Genomic DNA, 23057 nt, shown 5'->3' with positions numbered 1-23057 from the left:
GGAGTCCATGGAATCACAGGGTGGCTGGGGAGCAATGGAAATAAAGATCCAAGCTTTGGAGAATCAGGGCAATCACCCAGGCTCTGGACTGATGCTCCAACCCCTGAGCTCCCTGCCATCAACATCTGCAAGGACCCAAGGATGAATCAGGCCTGACTTTCACGGTGATGCCTTCTTCCTCAGCCCCAGACAGGAATGACTTCACCCACGCCACATCTGGGGGCTGCCTGGTCACTGGGATGGGTTGGTCCTGACAAGGGGTAGGAGGTGACCAGCGTCCTGTAGGAAAGCAGCTGCAACCTCATGACCAGTGCTTACAAGAGAGAGGTCATCCTCCCCTTAGGGAATCCAGGTTATTCTCCTGGTCCTTAGGGGGCTCCCTTTCCCATAAATAGAAAACAGAAAGGGGAGGCCTGCAGAGAGGCCAGCCTTTCCCCTCCAAACAGCCTATAAGGGATGATACCACTGATGCTGTACAACCAAGAAGGCGCCACCGACCTGTCCCCAGGTGTGCAATCTCTTCTGGGACCCTGGGCTAATCTCAACTCATGAAGCTACCACTTTCTAATTGGATGATTAATGAACCATGTCCAAGCAAGCTTCAATGTAAATGAGTGCTATGGTATGACGACTGAAATGTAAGAGCTGGGTAGGAGCAGATGCAAGGGGAAGACGGCCCCACACATCCGTGGTGGAGGGTTGGCCAGTGCCACTGCAGACCTGCTCAAGTGGCAGATCAAACGAGGTGTTTGGCAGAAGCCAGCAGGATAGTCCCAACATCATCAGCTTCCCAGTGGGCCTTCCAACACTTTGGACACTTGAATCAACCAGGTTGACAGTGGAAAGACAACATCTCGGGAAAGCAAGGTGGCAGCAAAGAGAAGCCACAGTGTCTGGCTATGCCCAGTGATGCTTGAATAAAAGGTCTGTTGACCGTCCCCAGCTCCCCATGATCTGCACCTGAGTGCTCTGCTCTCCCAGAGGGGGCTTACAAGGCTCCCTCAGGGGGATGTGGGGGCTTCTTCCATGGGGGCTTCTGGGGCTGACTCCAAGTCATTAGTTGAGTGCCTCTGGTCTAGTGGCTTCCCTTCTCTGTGCCTCAGTTTCCCAAATAGTGCATGCAAGGGTGAAAAGATGTCTAACTCTAAAGACCTCAGCTCTAAGCTCTTGTTGGCTTGAGAAAATACATTTTGTGGAAAGAAATATGACTGGATTCATATGCTCTAAAAATAGATCATCTAAAGGCCATACTCACAGGTCCACACTTCTCATGGGGGGCCAAGCTTGCAAGAGCAAGGCCAGGTGCTGAAATTCAGCCTGCTGAAGACTGGCTTCAAGGAGCCCCTCGAAGAGGGCGGAGCGTTGCTCTTCATTCTCTATGTCAGCAATGGTGATCTGTGGGGGAGACAGATGTGAACATTGGGAGGGAGAGCCTGGGCACCGGCTGACCTCAGGGACCCTGGCACCTCTTTCCCATCATGCTCCCTTTAAGGATCTGCTGGAAAACCACCTCAAGACCTTTCTGGATTCCCCCTTCAGAAGCCGCTGCTCTATGTGCCCCAGGTAATTCTATATTGACTTTGCATATTTAGAGGCAGCCACAGGAATGCAGTGGAGAAAACGTGAGACCTGAAACCAAATCCATCTTCTGACACTTACTAGCAATGTCACTCTTGTGGGCAAAGCTCTGAAAGCCTCTTCTGCCTCAGTTTCCTCATCTGTAAAATGGGGATAAAAACACCAGGTCTGGACAAGGACATGGCAAACCAATCCAGCATCTCTGCTGAGACCACCCCACATGAGGTCCCAGTCCCAAAGAGTCAAACAGACTGAACCAAAAATAGCACCCCCTCAGAGGTGCATGTGAAGATCACGGGACAGAACCTGTGGCTGGAGCTCTGAGAAACCCCAGTGTTATGTAAATGGAAGCAGTCCTGTCTGCACACACGTGCATGGGCATATGTGCATACACACACACACACACACACATGTACACACATATACACATTCGTTATGTGCACAGACAAGAGCAGGGACAGGGCTCGGGAACTCCCAGGTGAAGAAACTCTGTCTGGGGGACTGCCTGCCTGGTTAAGGGTCACATAGCCAGGATGTGTCAGAGGGGAAGGGAGACTGATATGAGCTTATTCAATTCTCGCAGCAGCCATCCTCTCATTATGGCCATTTTACAACTAAGGAAACTGAGGCAAACAGGGATGGCATGATGTGCTCGGCATCTCAGAGCCAGGTAGGGTCTGAGGCTGGACTCCAGGTCTTCCTAGTTTGCTTCTCTTTCTATTCTTGAAACCTTGTTTTTGAGCCTAGAGCCCACACCTCCAAGGCTGCCAAGTGCTTTCCTCTCAATAGGCCTAGGGGATGAGCAGCAAAGTATCACCTCCATTCTAGAGAAGAGGAAGCTGAGATCCACAGGGTTTCAGGGATGTGTCCGTGGGGATAGGGGCCAGAGGGTCGGGGTTGAGGCTAGGGGCCCCTCCACCAAACCAGGCTGCCTCGGACTGCCTTGGGGAACATACCTAAGTCTTGGCAGAAATGGCTTATTGTAATTTTTATTTTCTATTGTGTCTCCAGAGTGACTCGCAATGCTGAGAGTGTGATGGAAGACGTGTGGAGAAGGAGATAAATTTAAACTAAGTGATATTGAAAATATGGCTCAGTCTTCCCCCTTCTTCCTTTACTTTTTTTTGGATCCCCTCATAGAACAAAATGAACCAGACTAGAATTTGCATGTCAGACAGACCAGAGATGTGCTTTTCCCACATACCCAACAGTTTGATGTCCTTGCTTTTGAATTAATCTAAATAAATGACATGCTTTTCTCCTAGTATTGGCTAGTAATTCCCTTCCCAAAGCCCATTTCCATCTTCATCTCAGCTCCTTCCCTCCAAACAAACAAAAGCCAGTCATTGCCATTTATTGCAGCAACCATGAATATTTAATCTCTTTTCTATTATGTGAATAATTTTCAGAGGAAATACAAATGATCTTCAGAAGCACAGGAAGATGCTTGTTTCTGAGGGGGGAAATGAAAGTTTCTTGCTATGAAAAGGCAAGAAGCTGAGAATGTCAGATATGGAAGCTACACTAAGTCAGACCTGAAGGAGGACAGGCAGAGACTGGAGTCACCAGGCATCTAGACTGTATACAACAGGTGCTTATCATTAAATCATCATTGAATCAAATTGCTCAATTGAACTGAATGAAGGAAACAAGAAGAGCTGGCATCACAGAGAGGAGAGGTCTGAAGGGTTAGAGAACACCTGGTAGGCCTGGGCCTTGTGGGAGCCTCATCTGAACATGGCAGTTTCCAAAGGCTCCACCTGCTTGCTCTAGGCTGCCCATAGATCTCATAAGGGGGATGTCCGGGCCTGTAGCCCAGTTTCTGGTCAAGGATGGAAACAAGCAGTAAGAAGGACATGTCTATCCCTTGGTCATTCCCTCTTCTTTCCCCATTGACAGCAAACCATTAATGACAACTCTTACAGTGAAAGGGGGTCCTAGGCTCGAACCCACAGTTCTCTGATTCCCACAAGATTTGTTTTTGTCCACTGCCTGCTGGAAGCTCAGTAGACTTTATATGAAGAAATCCCCCTAAGCTAATTAATTGCTCCAGTATTGTAATGTTTTTCATGTAGGAAGTTTCTTGTTGCAAGAAAGTCAACTGTAGGATGTGTGTGTGTGATGTGTGTAGATATATCCATGTATGTATGCATGTGCACACACACACACACCTTACAGTCTACATTGGTAGGTGAAACTTTACACACACACACATGTATATGTATATGTATGTATATATATATATACATACATATATATACATATACACACACACGTATGTCTGTATATGTGTGTGTGCATGTGCATGTATTCTTCCAGGGATAAAAAACACTTAGAAATAACTGAAGATCGGCAGCAAAATATGCTGTCACTAAGTGAAGGCTCTTTTCTCAAGTCTTCATTATTCTCATGTCTAAATTAGGGAGCCAGACAGGGGTCTCTCTGGTTCCTTCCAGGAATATATAAGAAATATGATGGTGTGTGTGTGTGTGTGTGTGGTGTGTGTAGATACATCTATGTATGTGCATATACACATACACCTTACAGTCTACATTTGTAGGTGAAACTTTACATGTATATACACATACATGTCTGTGTGTGTGTGTGCATGTATTCTTCCAGGGTAAAAGAAACACTTAGAAATAACAGAAGATCGGGGCGGCTAGGTGGTGCAGTGGATAAAGCACCAGCCCTGGAGTCAGGAGTACCTGGGTTCAAATCTGGTCTCAGACACTTAATAATGACCTAGCTGTGTGGCCTTGGGCAAGCCACTTAACCCCATTGTCTAGCATAAACAAACAAACAAACAAATAAATAACAAAAGATCTGCAGCAAAACATGCTGTCACCAAGTGAAGGCTCCTTTCTCAAGCTTTCATTTTTCTCATGTCAAAATTAGAGAGCTAGACAGGGATCTCTCTGGTTCCTTCCAGGAATATATAAGAAATATGATGGGAAAAAATGTAAGTGTGATATCCAAAGTCATACACTAAGAAATTCAGGTTCATGGAGGTCACTTGGTCCAACCTAAGTCCTCTTGAGGTTTATGGGAACGAGGAGACCTGGCTGGGACCTCACTGGCAGGGAGGTGGGTAGCACGCCCCATCTAAGATTCTTCTGACACTGTTCACTACCACAGTGGTCTCCTTTCCCTATTCTCCAGTTTCTTCTTCAGCTCTAAATCGTACATCAATCAGAGTAACCACAGTGACCCACAGACTCTCTGAACTCGTCAGGTGACTCACCAGGAACTAGGGAGCTTTTATCCTCCGAGCCTGACCAGTCACAGAAGAAGGGGTGGTCACCCAGAAGCAGAGGAAGGCAGACAGACTGGAAAGGTGAAACCACCTCATCATCACCATCGCCAAAAATCAGGAGGACATTTACCCATCCCTGCCAACCCTCAGTATTTGGAGGGGGGTTGGGAGGGATATGGCAGTTCCCTTCATTTGGGAGGTACCTGATAGCATAGCCAGGCTCTCTTTTCTGGGAAAAGCTGGCCATGCTAACTGAAAGGGAAGGCTGGACAAGAAATCATGGCCCAGTTGACTCCAGTCAGCTGGCACCTATAGCCATTGCTCTCGTTTGTAAGAGCCAGGAGTGATCTTGGATTCAGGTGCCATCACCCGCAGTGGAAGGAATGAACCACTGAAGGACAGAGCATTTCTGAAGCATTGTGTGTCCTCCAATGCCATACAAATATATAGGGCAGCAAGGTAGTTACTATTCTCAAAGAACTTCCACAATACAAGGGAAAGATGATTTCACATCCCCGGACATCCTTCTTCCATTCAGACTCATAAAACACCCACCCTGTCAATGGCCAACACTTTGAGTGTTTGGAAATACCTATTTCCATCCTCTAGTTGATGCCTCACTTCATATGAAGGGTTGGTCTCCCCAAATCAGGGAATAAAGTTCTCTTGAAATTGGATCTACCAAGACATCTTGTATGATTCCAACATATGTATGTGAAGAGTCATTGGAAAAGTCATTTTGTCCTCTTTGAGTCACTTACAAAAGGTCAACATAAAAGAACACAAAAGGGATCTTTTCTCTGCAGGTTTTAGTCCATTTTGCAACTGGGAAGATTTGAACTGATATAAAAAATGATTTGCAAAAATTCACAATTTTTCTCATATTTTCGACCAGGATCCTCCCAGGATGAATAGAGAACTCTCTCAAAGATTTTGTATCACTGAGAAAGCAGTGCATATGTCAGAAGGTACTAATGCCCTCTCCATTCTCTTTGGAAAGTTCACAACACCATCTGGCCTCTTACACCACTAAGTACATTTGGTAACTTTGGCGATTTCAGACAAAGCCTGAAAACCAGCCCTTCCAATGCATCTCATCAGACTTCTTTGGTACAGTTTGTCCTGATCACCACTTTGAGGGGCATGAGGTGAAAGAGAAGAGCCATGGGCATCTCACTGCCATCTATGAGGAAGTAGAATGAGATCAACATCATGGAGCATGGTGCCATTTTTCATCTGGTTGTTGTCATCCTTCCAGTTTCCTCCTGAAATGCTTTGGGGATGACCTGGCTTCTTTACGGTCTGTGCCAAAGTTTCAACAGACTGTTTAGTGTGGCAGTGTTGCTGGTAATCTTCCACCCGCCTCCACTGTTGGCACTTTTCAGATGAGCTTATACTCCAAATTTGTGTTGCACCTGGCTGCCATGTCTCTCCAACTGGAAGGGATCTGCTGCTCGGCTACTTGGATGTGGATTCTGACAACTGCTTTACCTCAGACAAACTTCGCTAGCAACAATGGTGATGAAGATGATACAAGCTGTGATCTTTTCATTCACAGCCCTTTTCTGCCTCAATACCTTCTCTGAGTAAGTCAGATTGGAATTGCAATAGCAGGAAGTGTCTTTCTTCTCCATACCTTTATCTTCTTTTCAGATTTGGTATTAATTTTGAAGATTTCTCTAACTCAACAATGGCTGACTAGGCAGTACAGTGGCTAGAGCACTGGGCTTGGAATCAGAAAGAATCATCTGTATGGGTTCAAATCCAGCCCCAGACACTTACTAGCTGTGAGATCCAGAGCAAGCCAGTTAACCTTCAGTTTGCCTCAGTGTTCTCATGTGTAAAATGAGCTGCCGAAAGACATGGCAAACCACCCCAGTATTTGCCAAGAAAACCCCAAACGGGCTCATGGGGAGTTGGACACAACTGGACAACAACCAACTCAGCAAGTTTTGCAAGCAAATATCAACAGTTGATTCATAAGTGACCCCAACCATACAAGCACCCATTTTCTTTTTGGTTTTGTTCTTTAATGTTCACCATTTTGAATGGGTCCCACTCTTTTCTTGAAGTTGATGTTAAGCCATCAATAAGCATTTCTTAACCACCCATTCTGGGTCACACTGCAAGATGCTGAGGAATCAGAGAAAATGAATGCAATGATCCCTATTGGCAAGGTGTTTCCATTCAGGAGTGAAGTGTCTCCAAACATTTGACCCTTTTTATTTCTTAGTTCTCTAAGATATTTTCCAATTTGCTTTTTGCTGTTCTCCATGTCTATCTGGAAGTCACTGAATATCAACATACAAGTTTACTTAGTTCAAAGGATCCTAGCCAGCTCTTCCTAAAATTTCTCTGCTCTTTTGCTATCTAGTGACACATTGAATTGGATGACTAACCTGGATGACATGAAGCATTGTTTAAGTTTCCTATATTAAGCACCATGTTAAGCACTGAAAATATAAATCCAAGCAAAAAGAAGGATAGTCCCTGCCCTCAATGAGCTTATGTTCTAAGAGGGGAGAGAAGACAAAAGAGGGAGGGAAGATGAGAAGGAAGCAAGGTGGAAGAGTGGTCCAGAGTCAGGAGCCAAAGATGGTGCTCCCTCAAATGAAGGTCCTGGGAGCAACTCACCAATCAGAAGAGGCAACAGCAGAGGCCAGACACATTATCTTCAGGATTCTAAGAGGTTAGAAGAGCAGAAAAAGAGCTAGCTCTGGGGTCAGAGAAGACAGGGTTCAAGTTCTGATTGTGAGATTATGGGTAAGATTTCTCCTAAGTCCTCAGTGTGCCAAATAATGCCCAAGACTACAAGTTAAGTAGTAGTTGCCTATCTGAACTAGTGGACAGTTTCTACACCTTGGAGTTCCTCAGCAATCCATCTACTCACCAATGATCTTCCTAAGATCATGAGGGATTCTTTGTACTTGTTACTTGTACCCTACACAAGGATGATAAGCTCATTGAGGATCAAAAGACCTAAGGTGGAAAGGAACTTACAATCTCTAGAACATAGAATGTCAGAATCAGAAAGTATCTTTGAATGTGAAATGTGAAGGATCGAAGGGACTTTAGGAAATGTCAGAGTAGAACACAGTTTGTCAGAGTGGGGAGGGCCTTTAAAGAACGTAATATAGAATGTCAAGAATAGTGGGAGCTGTAGAGGAGACAATGCCAAAGTTGGAAAGACCCTAAGAAGACATATCATGGTTTGTCGGAAGAAGTCAAAAGTCAGCACTTGAGGAGAGTTCAGGACATGGAACATCCAAAGAGCAAGGAATAATAAAACATGAAATTCAGGAAAGGTAAGGGAGGTTAATACAGGGAATTCCATCCAACAAATAATTCATAAGTTCCTACTATATGTGAAATGCAAAGTCAATGAAAAACTGAGGAATGGGAGAGGTTCCACTATGTTGGAGAACAAAGGTAGCTCCAATTTTCAAAAAAGAGAAAGGACTGGAGGCTGCAGATTCTAGGACAAAGAGTTTGACTTCAATTTCCAGTAAAATCTTAACATACATACATATGTAACATACATACATACGTATGTAAGCTTGGTTGGCTATGTGTGCCAGACTAAGCTCTTATCCTTTTGTGACAATGTGGGATGCTGCACATCTCACTAGCTTAGCCTTTCCAACACTGTTTACAGTCTCCTATGGTATTCCTGTAGACAAGACAGGGAAGTGGGGGGGGGTAACTAAAAGAACCATCAGTGGAGTTCAGAATAATTAAATGAACAAAAGCAACATACAGCTCTAATGGCTTCGTGTTGCCATCTTGGAAGGAGTTTTCTAGGGAAGTATATCACAGTTCTCTCCTTGGCCCTCTGCCATTTAAAATGTTTATCAATGACATATATATATATATATATATATATATATATATATATGTATATATATGTATACATATAGAATATATGTAGAGAGAGTTAAAAATAAAATCTGCAGATAACACAAAGCTAGGAGGGTCAGTTGACATTTTGGAGGATGGCATCTGGAATCAAAAAATTCCACCACTCAAACACTAGCCTATAAGATAACATTAAATATAAGATGAAATCTTACATTTGAGAGTATTAAAAATACAAACAAACACAACCAATCTAGATGGGGAAGGTAAGCAGCTTGTCTGAAAAGTGAGTTTGAAGGGTCAGTGGATACAACCTCACTGAGTTGACAGCACATCCTGGGAGTCAACATAACAATGTGGTGTTTAGCTATCTGGAGAAGGCAGAACAAGAGTATTGAGGAAACTGCAGGACAAAGAGGTTTGAGAAAATCCAAGCATGGATCCTATCCATTCCCTTAGCCTGAATGCACCTGGTTATTGTGTTGAACTTCAGGGGCTTAATTTTACCCACAGCGTAAGGGCCCTTGGAGAGAACTGAGGCTAAAAGTCAACTTCTACCTCTGAATCCTAGGGACCATGTGACAATGGTCATATCATCTGACCTTTCTTTTCAGTGAAATGGGAACAGCTGATAGAGTGCCTACCTCACAGACCAGCTCATGGAGAGAGCTTACTACCTTGAGCTGCTAAAGAAATGTCAAATGGTTATTATAGCTGTGAACTTAGTGTCTGATCCCTTTGGTGACTTATCAAAGGTCACCCAGCCAGTAAAGTAACCTTCTCATTGCCAGGACCATGGATTCTTTGGAAAATATTTCTCAGCTCCATTTTCCTCCTTTTCCACCTCTTGTCCACAGTAAGCAGGAAAAGTTGTGTTGATTTGTCTTCAAGCTAGCTGAGATATCCAAAGCTAACTAGAGGTTCCCTACTTAATGAATATTCATGCCCCCTTCTGCACCTACGGGGTTTTATCAGGCAGAATGCAAATTTGGCTCACCCAGGCCAGGCTCTTTTCCACTGCTTCCTCAAGACCTAGCTGCACCTCAGCCCTGGGGGGGGGGGGGAGGGGGTTGATTCTGCCCATCCCAAGGACTTACAGTCTGCTTATCAGTCTCTAGGTCCTCAAACTTAACTAAGGGTGTTCCATTTCCCTCCTAAAGCTGACAATAGCTCTGTTCTGGTGGTCCTAATGAATAAGATTATTGTCCTACCCAGGAAGCCAGATCAAGGCAGCTTTCCAGTGCCTTAAGTATTTCATTCCCTCTTGGTATCTCCATCAGGTAGGCGGATATTAGCATAAAAGACATCATCAGGGGTGCATATGAGCAGAAGAGCAGGCAACCAGAGGGGGACAAAAGTGAGTGACAGGCTGAGAGTTTCACCAGAGTCCAAAGGATGCCAGGAAAGATGGCAGAGAATTTGTGATGGACTCAAAGACACAACGGGCTAAGAAGGGGCGGTCAGAGTGGGTAGCAACCTGCGATCCTACAGCTGGACAGCCACACCAGGGGAGTCCTGGATCCAGTGAACACTGATCTTTCCCATGGTAATCCACTCTGCTCCCATTCATAGACAAATCTTCTGATAAAAGCATTGCTGCTGTCCAGCTGTTTTCATCCAGGGCCGACTCTTCATGACCTCATTTGGGTTTCTGTTGTCAAAGATACTGGTATCTTTTCCTTCTCCAGCTCCCCTTATTAGATGAGGAAACTGAAGCAAACAGGGTGAGGTGACTTAATAAGGGTCATAACCAGTAAATGTTTGAGGCTGGATTTGAACTCAGGGAGATGTCTTCCTGAACTAAGGTCCCATGTTCTATAACCTAGAGATGATGCCACCTAGCTGCCCAAAACAAGGCGGACACAAAAATATATGTGACCTCACCACTACCCACAAAGTTTTTATGAGATAACAGGGTAGAGCTTCCAACAACACATCAAATCCTCCCTTTCCCAAGTTCTCTGCTTGGGCCGTTCCCATATCTATTTTGGTCTTTCCAAGTAGCACTCAGAGAGCCCTTGGGTTTGGGGTCTATGGTGGACTATTGGATATCTAATGACAAGTGGCTTTAGATTCTCTGGGGGCGAAGCAACATGTGCCCTGAAAATTAAATGGAAACTATCAGAAGTTAGTAAGAAGGAGGAAAGATAATGGCAATTCGTTCTCATTTAAAGGGAGTTCCCAAGGACAAAGAGAAAGGATAGAAAGAATGGAACAGGAACATGGGAAGGATGGGGTCACCATGATGGATAAGAGGGAGCAGGGACAATGGCCAAGGCAAGGAGTTTTGGCCAAGTACCCGAAACTTTCAATCATGAGTAGCAACAGTTGGCATGTGCCCTTTCACAGGCTGGATCGTAGTGCCTTGCTGGTCAAATGACAAACACCTTACTCAAGGCCCCCCAAATTGTGCCCAACCAACCACTTCATACAAGACCCTTTCAAGAACTCACCAGAGAGGCTGCTCTCTGGCCACCCACTGATCATGGTGCATCCTTTCTCACTCCACATTGTCACCCAAGGCTGAGCTTACCCTTGTCTGGTTCTCTGCCTGCCAGACTCCTTTCTTCCTGGCTCGGCTCAGGACAACAAGTATCTGTGCTTCCATGAAATCTAACTTTGACTTCCCAGCCAGAAGACATTCTACTGCTCTCATTCCTTTCTGCTTCTCCCACAGACTATAGAGGGACTTCGACACCCTAAAGATACAGATCTCACTTCATACCCCTCCTATTAGAAGACCAATGACAACAGCACCACCAAATGAAATCTGTATGGCAGGAACTTAATAAATGCTGCCTGGATTGAACTGAAATGAACTCCTAATCCAAAAATCACCTTCCAGCACCCTCTTGGAGAATGAGATGAGCCTGGACTTTTCCACAAGACCTAGGAGGCAGAGAGCCTCTATCCCCCACCCATGCCAAGATGGCAGTCTGACACCACAAGGCGACCATAACACTTAAGGAATTATGAGGTTCCTAGAGGAGAGGTGAGAGGAATGCTCACAGAAAGGCCCCCACTTTTCAAGGACCTTTCCTCTCTATATCAACTCTGATCCCTCTAAGATGGCAAGGGGATAAGTCAATAATTGGGAAACCACCAGAGTTGGGCTCTGAACCCAGGCCCCATGATCCCAGCCCTCAGAGGTCAATGATTCCAAAGAGGGCTGATAAAGACATTCCCCAACTCCGACACTGCAAAGGAATGGCTGTAAGTGCCATGCCCGGCCAAGAGAGCATCCTCCGCTTCCTGAGGCAGAAGTGGTCACGCTACCTTCTGGATAATATTCATTTAGGCCCTCCAAGGATGGATCTGGCACTTTTCTCCTTGCAGTGTGATATACAGAGAGAACGAAAGCAAGTCAAGAGGCTCTGGATTAATGTCCTCTTTGTGACCAGCATTCTGAAAAGACTCAGGACAACAGGGTAGCCTTGGGGATATCGGCAGATCAGGGGAACCTCTACTTCTTTATCCATAAAATGGGGGTGATTCATGTGAGCGCCTGATCCATTGGGCTATTCTAAGAAAGTGTTTAGAAAACTGTCAGCTGTTCTAGACACCAGCTGTCTCCTACTATTATTATCATTCAGCTCTAACGAGGATCTATGGGGACTTTCCAGGTATCTTTAGCACTGAAAAGAAACAACAGAAATGTATGCACAGAAATGGGGGGAGACTTAGCAGGTGCCTTAATATGATCAAGTCTAATTGATTCTAGTAACTTAAAGCCTAATGACACTAATTAAAATGCTCTTAGCGCTTAAGATTCCAACTGGTAGTGTAGAAATGACTAGGAGCCGGCCCCAAGACCCAGGCTGCTTTGTCCTCTATTGGCAATTCCTGCCTGGAAGATTCCAAGTCAGCAGGGAGGACATCAAGGCAAGGAGAGAGGAGGCTGGACTCCTTTAAACTCAGTACAAAGTCCCCTGCAGGGGCAGAGAGGCAAGCAACAGAGGGCAGCTTCCTTCTTTCTCTTCTTTGGGCCTGAGTTTGCCCATACTTAAAGTGAAAGGAGCTGGATGATGGCATTCAACCAATCATCAAGTGTGCAGTGTCTGGCCAACTCATCATGCTTGGTGTTGGGGATCTGAAAACAAGTCAGAGCCCAAGGAAGGGAACAGGGTCCCTAGGCATCTTATCACAGAAGATCCCAGCATCTCTTCCCCAGGATGGTTAGAAACTCTCCTCTTGGCTCTCCTGAAGGTCAGCTGACCTATGAGGACCCAGGCTGGGTCAATGCCTGACCTGGGCACCTGCCCTCAGCCTCCTCCATAGAAGCACAGCTGAATGATGGGGCCAGGGCCAGCTCTAACAGCATCTCTCAGATTCCCTTGGGTGTCTGTGTAGCCTACATCACCCTCCATATGTCTCTGCATTGCCCATCTGGCTGCCCTCAGAAAACCCTGCATCCTGGGAGACCTCATCAACTGGGGACTCCCACCTGGCCAGGACCCTCTGCATTCTCTGCCCTTCAGAGTTCCTCAAGCCTCCACTTACACTGGAATCTGGCCAGTTGGCTCTGAGCCTCTCCATTCCCTGCTCAGTCCTTGGGACTCCTGGGCACGGGGATTCCGCCCGCTGCCTGCCTTTTGCCAGGTGCCCTTCCTTCCTCTCCCTGTCTTGATCCCAGAGTCCTTTGGTATGTGGTCTTTTCCCATCAGGTGGTAAGTCTTTCTTCTGTGTAACTGCACAGAGGGCTCAGGGCAGCATCTGGCAAACCACAGGTTTTTCACCAAGCTTTGCTGACAGACACTGTAAGGTCTTCAAGGCTGCTTTTGTCTCTATTCCCAGCAGGGCAGCGCCTCGTACTCTTTTTGATGGATCCCAGGTGGGCTCCCAGGAGAACTTCTGGCAAGGGAAGATCTGCGCACACCCTGAATGCACTGGCCTTAGAGAGCTGTGGGGGCACTCCCAGAAAGGTGCCCCACATAGGAAGAAAGACAAGAGGGAGCCCTGCCCTCCAAGGATCACCCTCTACTGGGGGAGGTGACCACTGTGGACAAAGAGGGATAGAGGTCAACTCAGAGGGATGAGGAAGGAAGGACTGGGAAAGGCCTAGTCCTCAAGGAGGTAAGCCGAGGGCAGGAGGGGGGACTCACCCCATCAGGGACCAGGTAGTGTAAAGTCCAGAGATGGCACACAGTGTGTAAGGAGCTGCAAGGAGGTCAGGGTGGTGGACCTGTAGAGGGGTGGGGGATGGGCAGGGAGGAACAACTCCTGAAAGGCTCTGAAAACAGAGGATCTTCTATGTGAAACCAGAGGTAGAGGAAAAGAGGAAGTCCCTGGAGTTTACTCATGGGGCAGAGGCAGGGGCAGACCTGACTTCTGGACAATCCCCAGTAGCCAGTCAGAGAATGGGTTAGAGAAGAGAGAGAGAGAGAGAGAGAGAGAGAGAGAGAGAGAGAGAGAGAGAGAGAGAGAGAGAGACAGAGACACCAGGAAGATGGCAGCCAGAGCAAAGGTGGTCATGTTTCTGGAGATGAGGTGGGGGGCCAGAAACAAGATCTGACAAAACTCTGCATCAGTGTGGGGTGGGGGAGAAGTGACCAAGGCTGCCAGCAGGGGTGAAAGGAGGGGGGGAGAGGCTCCCTTGGGAAGGGAGAGGAGATCTGCCGACACCTCTTGCTTCTCACAATCATGCCCAAGAAAGGGAGGCAATGAAGAGGCAGGACCCTGCCAACAACTAAGTGACCCCACCAGTGATGTCCTATATGGAGCTCTCCAGCTACCCACAAAAGAACAGGGAGGGCACCAGAGGTCCAAAGAGGGAATGGGACACAGGATGCACCCCCCCCCCTTCTCCTTGGGGAAGAGTGTTAAGTTTGGTTGAGGCAGATTGAGACAAGAGGCCCCTTTCCATAAAGGATGCACCTCTTCCAGCATGTTCCAAAACAAGGGGGACAGGAGGGGAAACCAAGTCTTTGTTTGGGTCCTTTGTTCAGTATCTAGTGTGAGCCCCAGGTGAGTGCCCCCCAACCCCTCTGGAGGCAGCGTCCATCACCAGCGCAGCAGAGAGATCCACTTGGGAGCAGTGATGCTGCAAATGTTGTGTGGATGCCTCCCAGGGAAATCTTCCCTGGTCAGAGTCCAACCACAGCCCAGTCCTCTTTATCGGCCGATCATGCAGATGGATGGCCTGCACCCCAGAGACTGCTGCAGGACTAGTGTTAAAACTTTAGTGAGGGCAAAACATCCGACTTTAAACAACACAGGACCAGGCCATAGCATCCAACCAGCACCCAAGGGCAAGGGTGGGACTCCAACTCAGGCCTTCCACAACACACACACACGCACACACACACACACACACACACACTCTCTCTCTCTCTCTCACCCCACACCACCACACATACACTACAGACCACACACACACACCATACACAGACACCACAAAAATACTACATATACACAACACCACACACCACATACGCACATACCACACACACCACACACCAAACACACTACACACAACACACCATACACATACCATATAGCATACATACCATACACACCACATACATGCTGCACACCACACATACACTACATGCATGCCGCACACCACACACACATACCCCCCCCACACACACACACACAACTCAGGTGATATTCAATCTCCAAATATTCTACCATGGAATAGTAAATATTCATAATATATCCCAATGACTCCCCAAGAATATCATAAACCCAGTGCATAACATCTTAAGAAAGTCAAATCTCATCCATATTTTATGAACTCTTTTTGGAATGATACATCTGGTAAGAAAAGAAGAAACAAAGCTTTGTTCCTGATCATAACAGAGAAAAAGGAAGGCCCGAATCCATGTGAGGTCACCATCTTGTTTGTCTGGTCTTTGGCAAGGCCCTCAATCTTGCTAAGACTTCAGTGTGTTCCAGTGAAAGAGAAAATTATCCTAAATGGGGCTGTCCAGAGTTCCTGGTTAAGCCAGTGAATCCCTCCTGAGGGTCCAATAACAGCCACACCGAGACCATTGAGAGAAGTATTTAAGAGAGGAGAAAGTCAATACTTGAGAGCCAGGCTTGCCTCCTAAAGAAATTCTCATGGAACTAGATTGGACTGAGGATGCAACTTTAAAGTTTTACTTTTGACACTAAATTTGAAAAACTAAAGAGATCTTTTCACACAGGATTAGAATTATTAATGGGATGAATAATTCCACTGAAGTAATTTTCCTTATGGAAAATACTTCAGGAGAACTTTTGCTACCTGGGTGAGGCAGCACATAGATATGATTAAAAAAAAAAACTCCTACAACATTACTGATGAATTTAAAGAATCTAGAGAAGCCTGGGAAGACTTAAATGAATGAAAGCAAAGGAAAATGAGCAGAACCAGGGAAAATCTCATTGAAGACATCAATGTAAGAACACCAGTAATCACAAAATGGCAACCAAACCCACCACACTTAGGACAGTCATGCGGCACCTTCCTCCCTTTTGGCAGAGGTGAGATTAAGGGTATGTGTGGGAACACACTCAGATACCTCTCAGGATAGTTGTGTTGAACTGTTTTTTTGCCCCTCTTGTTTTTATTCTAGCATAAAGAATAGAGGCAGGTGGAAAATAAAGGTGATAACCAAACAAAAGCTATACACAATATTAATAAAAAAAAGCATCCACATGGTTTCACAGCATTTCATTACTGAAACAAAAATCCCCTTAAAATCACAACCTTCCCTCTCCCCCTGACTACTTTCAGGACAGTCACCTAAGGCAGTGGTTCGACTGTTCAGTTCTCTTCATTCCAATTCCCTCACTCCTCCATTGAACTTAAATTTGCCTCTGGAGGACTTCAATCCCTTTAAACACCTTTGTTAAGCACCAAGAGTTTATGCTTTACCTCAATAAGTATTCTTGCCCTGGCAATCAAGGGGGGGCCCTGAGACCTCCCTGTGGCTGAGCACCTGGAGCTTGAACCTGTTCTCCTGGCCCCAAGTCCTCACCCCAAGATAAGTGAAGGAAATCAGAGTTTGTGCCTGGAGATGAAACACCTGAGCCTCTGCCAGAGCCTGGAGAAGGGAGCGCTGCTGCAGGTAACAGGTGGAGTGGGTGTAATAACACCTATTAGACTGCAGGATTTTCAGGAAATGACTGAATTAAAATCCAATTAAGGGACTCGTTTACAGAGAAGGAGAAAAGGAAAAGGGGAAGAGAAAGAAGAAAGATAAAGGCTTTGACTATTACACACAAAAAATATCTCTGGCTAAATCAAGTCAGAGTGCACCAGCTGCGAATGGGCTCCTGCCAACTCCAAGCTAAGAGACACATCGATGACACAGAGAGTCCAGAAATTCTCCACAGAGCCAGAAGGAAGGAGGCATGGCAGGGCAGGCTGGGGTACAGGGAAGATCTGAGCCAAAGGCTGGTTCTGCATGGTACTGCCTCTGAGGTCCTGGTGGTTTCCCTCCTTGTCTCAGGGCCTCAGTTTCTTCACAAACTTGTGTCTCACATTTATACCATGGGGGTAGAGGGCACAACACCCACATTGGGCACTTAATGGATGGATGGACACTTCAGGAATGACTTCATGCCAGAGACAAAGTTCAAGTCAAGAACACCCTACTCCTCCAGGGAAGCACCTCAGGCTCCCCGGGTTTAGGCTTCTCAGTCTTCTGGCTCCCCAGCTTCCCTCTCCACCTGCCACAATTGGCAGGCACCAACTTCTGTGGCATCCCTGAGCTTAGTGCAGAAACACAGGAAATGCTTCCTAAATTGTTTGGGGACTCAAAATAGAAATCCTGCTGCTCATTAAGACAGGGATCTCAATGCAACAATCAAAGATGGTGTGACTTATTCTCCTTGGTTTTCTGCCTTCCAGGTGCTTCCAGATGGCCCTCACTCTGTAGAGACACCTTCTGCAGTCAAGGGCAAACAGGTGAGTGAATCAGACCCGCCTCTCAGTCCTTCTGACATATAGGAGACCCTCGTGGGCACATTCCTGGCCTTGGCCCTTAGAATGAAGACTGACCACAGTGCTCCTGGGAACCTCGGGGTCTTGGAACTTTTGGGTCATTCTGTCTTGATTCAAAGAAATCTTCCCAAGTTTCCCTGATTTCCTCATATTCGCCATTTCTTATGGGTCAAAAATGTTCCCTTTTATTTCTAGGCCATAATCAGTTCCATCATCCCCAATCAACTGGCAATCATTTCATTTCGAGTTTTTGCCAACTAATAAGTTATGCTTCAAATATTGAGTATATTTATGGGAAATATCCCATAAATTTCCCTCTCTCTCTCTCTAATCTCCCTGGGGCACATGCCCAGAATGATAAGGTTATATATGGTACACAGAATTACTTTGATATCATATAGGCAATGTGTGAGATTTACAAAATTCTTTAAAATTTGTAAGCCTTATAGCACTCTACACATGGTGGCTATTTTCATATTTATCTATTGGGGAATGGCTCTTTGTCTTATATACTTGTGTCAATTCCCAATATGGCTTGGAGACTGCAACTTTATTAGAGAAATTGAATGACAAAAACATTGCCATTTCACTGCTTTTTTAAATTCAACAGTCCACTGTGTGTATTTTTTAATTTTTTAAAAATCAAACTCGTCCATTTTGTCTTAAGTGGGCTCTTCTGTCGTTTATTTAGGAATTCCTCCCCAAACATCAATCTAAAGGTGCCACCTTCTGTGTCTATGATGATGAACCGTCAGCTGGGGAAAGGACCTCAGAAATTAAAATGGCAGAGCCAGAAGGGACCTCAGGACATTGTAAGAAGGGGTGGTTAGAGGGATCTTTAGACAACCCCCCCATTGATCATGTAGGGAAACCGAGCCCCAGAGATGAGACATGCCCTCGGCACATACCAAAGGAAAACCCCCTCATGCCCAAGTCAGGACTGGCAGTTTTTATAAACTGATGATAGGATCAGTTACAACCACAAATGCAGATAAAGTGAAGGTAGAAACATAAAAATCCTAAGCCACACGTTGTCTTCTGCATTAAAATGAAGAAGAGTTTATAGTGATGGGATACTAAAATATTTTTTTTTAAAGAAAACATCCATATTTTGACCCATATTCTTCATGCACCACTTAACTGGAAAATTACAAAACCTGAGCAGTTGAGATAAACTGTGCCACAGGGATTAGTGAGACCCAAGTCTCCCTTTCTCCTGACCCACCTCCACTGTCCCCCTCCTCCCAAGGGCTGTGCTCCTTGCATGGTAACAAAGGGGGCCTCAGAACTGGTGAGCATGGCAACCAGCGTGGCAGCCAGTATGGCTAGTGACTAGAAAGACATGGCAGTCCCTGCTTGCCCAAGGCGGAGCAGCCTGCCAGAAAAGCCCTTGGCCACACACCCAGCACCACACTGATTTGTGGGAGTCTCCTTTTACAGCACCTAGAGTGTAATTAAATATTAAGACCTTCTTTGATGCATGTAAATTTTGACTAAGAGGATTACCCTCCACACTGGGGCGGGGGGGGGGGGCAGACCCATATTTTCTGGTAACTGAACTTTACAACGTCATTATCTTTCCTTTTCTTTGCTCATTAAGAGACTATCTTTAGCCTCCTAAAATCCACCCCCCCCCCCACCCAGGAGGCAGAAAGGGAAGGGCAGGGCAGTATGAGGGGGCAGGCCTGGGGTTCCCCACCTCCCCCAGGTCAGGCAGCCAAGCTCACAGAACAAAGCCCAGATCTGCCAGGTCACTCCTCAGACGGGTCATTCTTGACCCTCCCCCCATCCAGTCTCATCATTCATTCACTAGCATTTATCAAACACCTGTTGAGCCAGGAACAGAACTAAGAGATGCAAAGACCAAAGGATAACAAGCCTTCCCTATAGGAAGCTTCCAGTCAATCAGGAGGGTGATGTAGACATAGGGAACAAGGAATGAGGAGGATATGGGTGAGGATGAGGAGAACCTGCACACAGCATTTTACCAACAGCACCTCTGTGAGGTTTTCCTATTATACTCAGGCAGAAACAGTTCAGTGACTTGCCCAGGGTCACTCAGCCAGTAAGAGTCTGAGGCTGGATTTGAACCCAGGTCTTCCTGACTCCAGGGTCAGCTCTTTTCAGCCCTTCACAACCAGGACATGCACGTTTAAACTGAAGGGCAGTGAGCTTGTGACGAGTTCCCAGAGTCACCTGCCACTGTCATTAGTGGGGACAGTCACAAGTAGTCTCTGCAGCCAGAGGCTCCGCATGTCCTGTCTCAAAACAGGTAAAGACAAGGCAGCCCCACGCCCATCTGAAGTGACCCCATTTACCTGACATCACTCTATCATGATATTCTCTTACATTAATGAAGCATCGGCTGGGATCTGAGTCCTTGGCCAGCTCCTGGGTAGTGGGAGGTGGGGTCCAAAGCCCCGTGCTACTGAAGGTCGGGGACAACAAGGCCAGTTGTCTCCACCCCCAATGCAGGGGACACCCACTTGGAGGGCAGAGGAGGCATTAGAGAATGCCCCAAGAGGCAGAAAGAGGAAAGAGAGGAGGGGACCAGGAGGGCCCCTGGAGAAGTAGCTCACCTGGGTCTGGGGCCACGTGGCCTTGAGAATGGCTTCTGTGCGGAAAAACACCAGGAGCTTTCTGTCCTCATCGGTGAGATGGAAGGAGCGTTCCATGCTCTGCAGGACCTGCACTCGTGGCTTGACTGGCAAGGCATCATCAGCACAGAAGGGCCGGAACCACTCCAGCAGGTCGTCGGAGGTGAGGAGATTTTCTCTGAAAGGAAAGAGCGACACTCATCAATCTGAAGGCCTCAGTGCACATGGGTGTTCATCATCAGCCAAGTCTGGTGAGGGGGAGGGTCTGCAGCCCTGCCACAGCCTGGGAGTCCCTGGGAGACCAGGATGAAGAGGCCAAATGGCCTTCTCTGGGGCATGAGAACTCTCCCCCACTGCTCCTGGGTCTGTCGATGGACGAAGAGACCCCTGGAGCCCCAGGCCAAAGACCAAGAACTGAAAGAGTGCTGAAGAGCCCACAGTGGGGGGGGGGGGCAAGGAGGATTCACACCAGCCCACAACAAGATCCCCCAATGGCCAATGGAGAGGCAGCTAGATGGAGTGAGGGGCTGGGAGTTGGGAAATGTTGGTCACTTATTTCAGTCAATTCTGTGTTTTCTTGGCACAGATACTAGAGTCATTCATCAGCTCCCTCTCCAGATCATTTTACAACAGGGGAAGCTGAGGCAAACAGGGCAAAATGATTTGTCCAAGGTCACACAGCTCATTTGACAGGAATGGCACCAAATCTATATTAGATTAACTTGGTCCAACCTTGTGAAATGAGCCCCTCCCTATTTAAGGAATCCTTTATTTCTGTAAAGCTTTGCAATTGTTCGGTGCCTTGGAAAGCAAACTGCCAGATATGCTTTGTAGTTGCTTTGAATGGAGTGTCTTCTATCTATTTCTGCTGGTTCTGTCATTTGGGGGGGGGGGTGCAGCAGACTGTTCAAATGCCCAATGTACGCTTGCCAAAAAGGCTACCTTATGGAGAACTCATACAGGGCAAGCGCTCACAGCGGCGTGAGAGGAAGAGAAGGAGGAACACCCTGAAGAACTTTAGAATTGGCTGTGCTACATAGGAGACCCTGACCCAGGACTGCCCAGCATGGCATGCCCTCATCAGAGAGGCTGAATGGAAGTGGCTCAAAGGAAACAAGAGGTATGTAAGTTTAGAGACCCCCGCCCAGGTGTTCACATGAACTGTTGGTGCCCCACCTGTGATAGAGCATTCTGAGTTCCTAGCAGTCTGATCAGCCACAGTCAGGTGTCCATAACTTGTCTCTATCATAGTGATGTCATTCTGGTCTTTAATAACGAAGGACAAGAACCAACCAGCAAAACGAACCATCAAAAAAACTAAGAATTTGTGTGTACTTATTTCATATCTTGCTTATTTTACTTAAGTTATGAGTTTTTAATAAATTGTAGCTGAATCACTAGAAACCTTTAAGAAAACAATCACATCTTCAAAAAAAACCCAATAACTTTCTTCTTTGACTCTTATTTCCTCATTTTCTTTGTACTTTACTAATATTTACAGAATTATAACAGATGATGGTGATAGCAATGGCTATCCTACCTTTATTCTTAATCTTACTGAAAAAAAACCACATTCAATCTGGATCAATGTATACCATGGAAACGATGTAAAGACTTTATAGACTGCCTTCTGTGAGGGGTGGGGGTAGGGAAGCAAGAATAGGGGGAAAATTGTGGAACTCAAAATAAATAAAATCTTTAAAGGGGAAAAATATCTTTTGTTTTCCAGGATTTTTAACAGAAATGTTAATTATTGTCCCAAGCTTTCATCATGTATCTATTGACTTACTCGTGATATAATTTTTGTTTTTAATATCAAGTACTAATATTGAACTAATCCTGCCTTCTTGTTTTAAATACAACTTGGTCATAACGTTTAATTTTTAAAATCTGCTGTTTTGAACACATTATCACCATCCAGCTCCTTACAGATTCACAGATTTCACTCTTTCTGGGTTTCTCTTGACTCCTCTGTTGTTTTTCACACTTTCTATTAAGCTCTGATCTTTTCTTCAAGAATGCTGGACAATCCTCTAGTCTGTCAAAGGCTGATGCCTCCCCTCCAAGATTATCCTCAGTTCTGCAGGGTCCATTATTCTTGATTATAGCCTTTTATAGAACTTTTCTACTTTGGGGTATACCAAGATTTCCTCTGTTTTACATTGCTGCATCACAGTCTAACAAACTGCATGATCCTTTTAACTTTCTACCCTACTCAGGTAAACACTGGCGCCTTCTCTTCTAAGTGACTTAGTTTCTGTCCAATGTTTTCCTTGAGAGCTCAAATTTCACATCAATTTTTACTTTGTCTCAGTTCATGTCTTCCAGTTAGTCTTACAATTTTCATGGTTAAACCCTTCTTTTCCTGAGAATCTCCCATGTCTGCTCCTGTTACTCTTCTTTGTCGCCATCCTCTCTTAGGGGCTCCACCCTCAAGCCTTTCTTTCATTGTGTAGGACTTTGTGCTTGGACTAGACTCAGTGGGAGCAGGGCTGGTAACTTGGACTGGGCCTTGCCCTCGCCCAGAACCCCCCTCTGCTGGGGAATCTTAATATGGGTTTTGACCCTAATCCTTCTCTCTTTCCTTCCTTACACAAACCTCAACTAAGAGAGATGGCTCCATCTCCCAAAGGCCTGTGCTTCAAGAGGGTCCTGATAAGAGTGATGGTTCCCTGGACCAGGTTTCTGAGGTTCACTGGCCCCAGGACCTGGGGCACGGATGAAGCTTGCTTCCTCGAAGCTGCAGCCTCTGCAGTAACTGCAATGTGGGCACCCAGGTAAGGCTTACTGCCCTTGAGAAGACCCCAGACAGGTGGGTGTCTTCTTGTGCAGTGGAGCT

The 23057-nt window shown here is 46.1% G+C and overlaps 1 protein-coding gene across 2 annotated transcripts in view; it reads right to left on the bottom strand.

Annotated features, from left to right (window-relative positions):
• The window catches only part of NBAS (NBAS subunit of NRZ tethering complex), a 212954-nt gene that overhangs the window by 18617 nt on the left and 171280 nt on the right, over positions 1 to 23057 (bottom strand). For both annotated transcript variants that reach the window (XM_074195083.1, XM_074195079.1), the window contains 2 exons: positions 20201 to 20396; positions 1256 to 1395 (listed from right to left, as the gene is read on the bottom strand). In XM_074195083.1, the coding sequence (XP_074051184.1) occupies positions 1256 to 1395; positions 20201 to 20396 (336 nt within the window). The remainder of the gene's footprint in view (positions 1 to 1255; positions 1396 to 20200; positions 20397 to 23057) is intronic.

The sequence above is a fragment of the Macrotis lagotis genome, chromosome 1 (assembly GCF_037893015.1).
Source record: "Macrotis lagotis isolate mMagLag1 chromosome 1, bilby.v1.9.chrom.fasta, whole genome shotgun sequence".
NCBI lineage: Eukaryota > Metazoa > Chordata > Mammalia > Peramelemorphia > Peramelidae > Macrotis > Macrotis lagotis.
Note: the sequence above shows the minus strand (reverse complement) of the source record. Positions and strands in the feature narration are given on the sequence as shown.